The sequence below is a fragment of the Eubalaena glacialis genome, chromosome 3 (genome assembly GCF_028564815.1).
Source record: "Eubalaena glacialis isolate mEubGla1 chromosome 3, mEubGla1.1.hap2.+ XY, whole genome shotgun sequence".
Lineage (NCBI taxonomy): Eukaryota > Metazoa > Chordata > Mammalia > Artiodactyla > Balaenidae > Eubalaena > Eubalaena glacialis.
The window spans coordinates 145,175,223-145,179,951 of NC_083718.1; the positions used below are offsets into that span (position 1 = coordinate 145,175,223).

The following is a 4,729-nucleotide window of genomic DNA, read 5'->3' on the forward strand; positions in this document are numbered from 1 at the left end:
GAACCCAAGGCTGAATTCCCCCAAGCTCAGAAGCTGAAAAGCCAGAATTAGAACCTAGGAACATAAGCTGCTGCAGGTCCAACTTCAAGCCCCAGTCCTGGAGAAAACTCTGGAAGGAGCTGACTTCTGACCCTTTCCTCCCTCACCCTCCTGCCCTCACTGCTCCTCAACAGCATCAGTCCACCTGGTCCTGCCAAGTCACACTCTTACATCCTGGCATTCCATCGACGCTCTGGGAAACTCCGAAGAAGGGCAGGGAAGGGGGCTGTTGGCGACCACCTCCTAGCCCTGGAGGTGATGACTCTATGCTAACTCAGCCCAGTAAGGTGGGTCTCACCAGCCCCACCTGCAGATGAGGGAACTGAAGCTCAAAGAAGTTCTCTCATTTGCTCACTTCACAACGTGGCAGCGCTGGCCACGAGAAAACCCACGATTCCCGACTTCGGTATTCTTCCCACCATACACTTTTGTCCCTAAGGGGTGAGGGGTTGGGGGAGGATAAAATAACAACCACAGAAAAGGAACCACTTACATGGGTCTAGCGCTTCCTAGAGGCTACACAGGATATGGGCCCACCGGCCGGCCGGGAGCGGAGAAATTTTAAATCTTGATTCTACTCCTGACTCGCTGTGTGACTTTTGGCAAGTGTCTGCTACTCTCGGACTAGTTTTCCCGGAAGCAAATCAGGGCGGGAGGAGCGGGGTGTGTGTGTGTGTGTGTGTGTGTGTGTGTGTGTGTTCGTGTGTACGTGGGATGTGTGGTGTGCCTATGCATCTTGTGCGGGGGCGGGGAGTAGACGATCACCCGGGTTCCCCGAGTTTCGGATTCCCTAAACGCTCGTTCCCAACTAGACACCGAGCTGCCCACTAATTCCACCTCCTGTAAGAAACCTCCTCTCCGAGGCAAAGCTGCGAACCCCCGCACCCTTTCTCCCACGGTCGGGAGGGTGAGATGGGGTGCGGCGGGGACTTAGCTGAACACCAGGTTTCAAGCAATGCAAATCACTCGGCTTCCAGGCGCAGCTCTTGAACTTGACCAGGAGACAAACTTCAGAGCGTTCTCAACGTGGGGGGCCGACTCTCAAGAACCGCCCCTAGACTGAAAAGCCCACTTTCACTCGTCCCCACAGGGGACTTAACAGAGCCACCTTAAGGGCGGTGCTCCCGCCCCCCCGGAAGTGCGGGGTGGGGCCGGGACCCGGGCGCTCAGCCGGCCCGCCCCTCGCGGCGGCGAAATGACATCGAGCCCTGAAGTGGGGAAATACCACCCGCCCCGCGCCCTCGGCCCCAGACACCTGGCCCGGTTGCCCCGCCTTCTGGGTCCCCGCATCCCCTGCCTTCCCGCCCCGAGCCCTGAACTTCAGCCCGCTTCCTTCAGAGCCTGCTAGCGCCCGAGTCCGCCCGGCTCGCGGCAGCCACCGTCACTAGGCAGTCAAACTCCAAGACGTCAGCCCACAATGCACCGGGCGGACCGGGAAAGACGCGCCGGGGAGGGGAGAAGGAAGACAGGGGCTCAAGTCGCGTGGAGGGGGAGGCGGGGGGGAGGAGGAGAAAGAAGGACCCAACTGTAGGAGGGCAACGGAGCATTACCTCATCCCGTGAGCCTCCGCGGGTCCAGAGAAGAATCTTCTAGGGTGGGGTCTCCATGGCGACGGGTGGGCCCGCCCTCCTGAGAGCGACGCGAGCCAATGGGAAGGCCTTGGGGTGACATCATGGGCTATTTTTAGGGGTTGACTGGTAGCAGATAAGTGTTGAGCTCGGGCTGGATAAGGGCTCAGAGTTGCACTGAGTGTGGCTGAAGCTGCGAGGCGGGAGTGGAGGTACGCGGACGCAGGCAGGCAGACAGGCACAGTCAGCTGGGAAGGGCTGCAAATCTTATTTTCTTTTCCATTTTCTCTCCAACGGCCCGGAGCTAGTGCTTGTGGCTCCCGGGCTGGTGTTCTGGGGAGCGCCGGGAGAGCCCCTTCTCCAGCCGCCCCCAGGCGGAGAGAGCCCAGCTGCGCTAGCGCTGCTGACAGCGTGGAGAGTGGCCACTGTCCGCCCGGGGAAGTCCGGAGAGCGGCTGCAGCGGCAAGAAGTTTCCCGGCCAGGAGGACAGGAGACAAGTGGCCGCCGGGTCCCGGAGCGAACTTTTGCAAAGCTTTCCTTTGCAAAGGAAGCTGCCGCGGCGGCGGTAGAGAAAAGGAGGCGGCGGAGAGAGGAGGACGTGCGCTCCGCTTCGCTCGAACCGGTTGCTGAACTTGGGCGAGCGAGAGCCGCGGCTGCCGGGCGCCCCCTCCCCCTCGCAGCGGAGGAGGGGACAGTCTTCGGAGTCGGGACGGCGGAGACCCGCCGCCGGCCGGCCACCGCGGGGTCCGCGCTACCTGCTGCCACCGGGAAGCGAGTTCGTCCGCGGGCTCCGAGGAACCGCTGGGCCCGAGAGAGCTCCGGGAGTGACCGCGACTTTTCAAAGCCGGGCGGCGCGCGCGAGCGGACAAGTAAGAGCGCGGGCGGCGTCCTAACCCTGCGATCCCCCGGAGCGAGCCGGTGAGGAGGGCGCCGGGGGAGGCCAGCCGGCGGGGGCGCGCGCTCTTCCAGAAACTTTCCTTGCTCAAGGCCCGGGGAGGCGCGGGTGTCCCCCGCTTGCCAGCGCGCTGTTGCGGCCCCGAAACTTCTGCGCGCAGCCCAAACTAACCCCACGTGAAGTGACAGACTGTTCTATGACTGCAAAGATGGAAACGACCTTCTACGACGATGCCCTCAACGCCTCGTTCCTCCAGTCCGAGAGCGGCGCCTACGGCTACAGTAACCCCAAGATCCTGAAGCAGAGCATGACCCTGAACCTGGCCGACCCCGTGGGCAGCCTGAAGCCGCACCTCCGGGCCAAGAACTCCGACCTCCTCACCTCGCCCGACGTGGGGCTGCTCAAGCTGGCGTCGCCCGAGCTGGAGCGCCTGATAATCCAGTCCAGCAACGGGCACATCACCACCACGCCGACCCCCACCCAGTTCCTGTGTCCCAAGAACGTGACGGACGAGCAGGAGGGCTTCGCCGAGGGCTTCGTGCGCGCCCTGGCCGAACTGCACAGCCAGAACACGCTGCCCAGCGTCACGTCTGCGGCGCAGCCGGTCAGCGGGGCGGGCCTGGTGGCTCCAGCCGTGGCCTCGGTGGCGGGCGGCGGCGGCGGCGGCGGCGGCGGCGGCTTCGGCGCCAGCCTGCACAGCGAGCCGCCGGTCTACGCCAACCTCAGCAACTTCAACCCGGGCGCGCTGAGCGGCGGCGGCGGCGGCGGGGCGCCCTCCTACGGCGCGGCCGGCCTGGCCTTTCCCGCGCAGCCTCAGCAGCAGCCGCCGCCGCCGCCGCCGCCGCCGCCGCACCACCTGCCCCAGCAGATCCCCGTGCAGCACCCGCGGCTGCAGGCCCTGAAGGAGGAGCCGCAGACGGTCCCCGAGATGCCCGGGGAAACGCCGCCCCTGTCCCCCATCGACATGGAGTCCCAGGAGCGGATCAAGGCGGAGAGGAAGCGCATGAGGAACCGCATCGCTGCCTCCAAGTGCCGGAAAAGGAAGCTGGAGAGGATCGCCCGGCTGGAGGAAAAAGTGAAAACCTTGAAAGCGCAGAACTCGGAGCTGGCGTCCACGGCCAACATGCTCAGGGAACAGGTGGCCCAGCTTAAGCAGAAAGTCATGAACCACGTTAACAGTGGGTGCCAACTCATGCTAACGCAGCAGTTGCAAACGTTTTGAGGCGAGACTGTCGGGGGCTGAGGGGCAACGGAGAACAAATAACACAGAGAGGGACAGACTTGAGAACTTGACAAGTTGCGAGAGAGGGAGAAAGAGAGAAAAAAGAAGTGTCCGAGGACTAAAGCCAAGGGTTTCCAAGTTGGACTGGGTTGCGTCCTGACGGCGCCCCCAGTGTGCACGAGAGGGAAGGACTTGGCGCGCCCTCCCTTTGGCAGGGAGCCAGGGAGCGGCCGCCCGCGGGCTGCCCCGCTTTACGGTCGGGCTGTCCCCGCGCAAACAGAACGTTAGACTTTTCTTTAACATTGACCAAGAACTGCATGGACCTAACATTCGATCTCATTCAGTATTAAAGGGGGGAGGGAGGGGTCGCAAACTGCAATAGAGACTGTAGATTGCTTCTGTAGTGCTCCTTAAGAACACAAAGGGGGTGGGGGGGGGAGGCGGGAGGGAGGTTTGCGAGAGCGAGGCCCAGTCTGCAGATGAACTCTTTCTGGACTGCCTTCCATAACTGTGTATGTACATGTATATATTTTTTAATTTGATGAAAGCTGATTACTGTCAATAAACAGCTTCACGCCTTTGTAAGTTATTTCATGTTTGTTTGTTTGGGTGTCCTGCCCAGCGTTGTTTGTAAATAAGAGATTTGGAGCACTCTGAGTTTACCATTTGTAATAAAGTATATAATTTTTTTATGTTTTGTTTCTGAAAATTCCAGAAAGGATATTTAAGAAAATACAATAAAATATTGAAAAAGTGACCCCTCCCCCAACCTCTTTTCTGCATTACCTGTAGAATACTTGGCCAGGTGGAGCTGAAAGAGTTAAGAGTGTCCATTAAAATCACTCTCAGTGCTTCTTACTATCAAGCAGTGAAAACTGTTACCTACTGGAGTTAAGAGATAACTGTAGCTGATTCCCTCATCAAGTTATACTCTTCCCTCCCCAACAAGCTATACAGAGTGGCTTACAAAGGATAGTGTGGCATTTCAGGAGGCTGAGGGAATGG

The 4,729-nt window shown here is 60.3% G+C and overlaps 2 protein-coding genes across 2 annotated transcripts; both read left to right on the forward strand.

Annotated features, from left to right (window-relative positions):
* Positions 1-1,788: 1,788 nt before the first annotated feature.
* Positions 1,789-2,529, forward strand: LOC133087296 (uncharacterized; the record flags this gene model as incomplete). The annotated part of the gene is made up of 1 exon (XM_061184146.1): positions 1,789-2,529. A coding segment is annotated over one exon (741 nt), but the record flags the coding sequence as incomplete, so codon positions are not given.
* A 163-nt stretch (positions 2,530-2,692) lies between these two features.
* Positions 2,693-4,481, forward strand: JUN (Jun proto-oncogene, AP-1 transcription factor subunit). The gene has a single exon (XM_061184145.1). It carries the CDS (start codon positions 2,699-2,701, stop codon positions 3,722-3,724), a length of 1,026 nt encoding a protein of 341 aa, XP_061040128.1. The 5' UTR covers positions 2,693-2,698; the 3' UTR covers positions 3,725-4,481.
* The last annotated feature ends 248 nt before the right edge of the window (positions 4,482-4,729 follow it).

Coding starts and splice junctions, on each gene's coding strand:
- JUN (XM_061184145.1), top strand. CDS start 2,699: ATGACTGCAAAGATGGAAACGACCTTCTACGACGATGCCCTCAACGCC.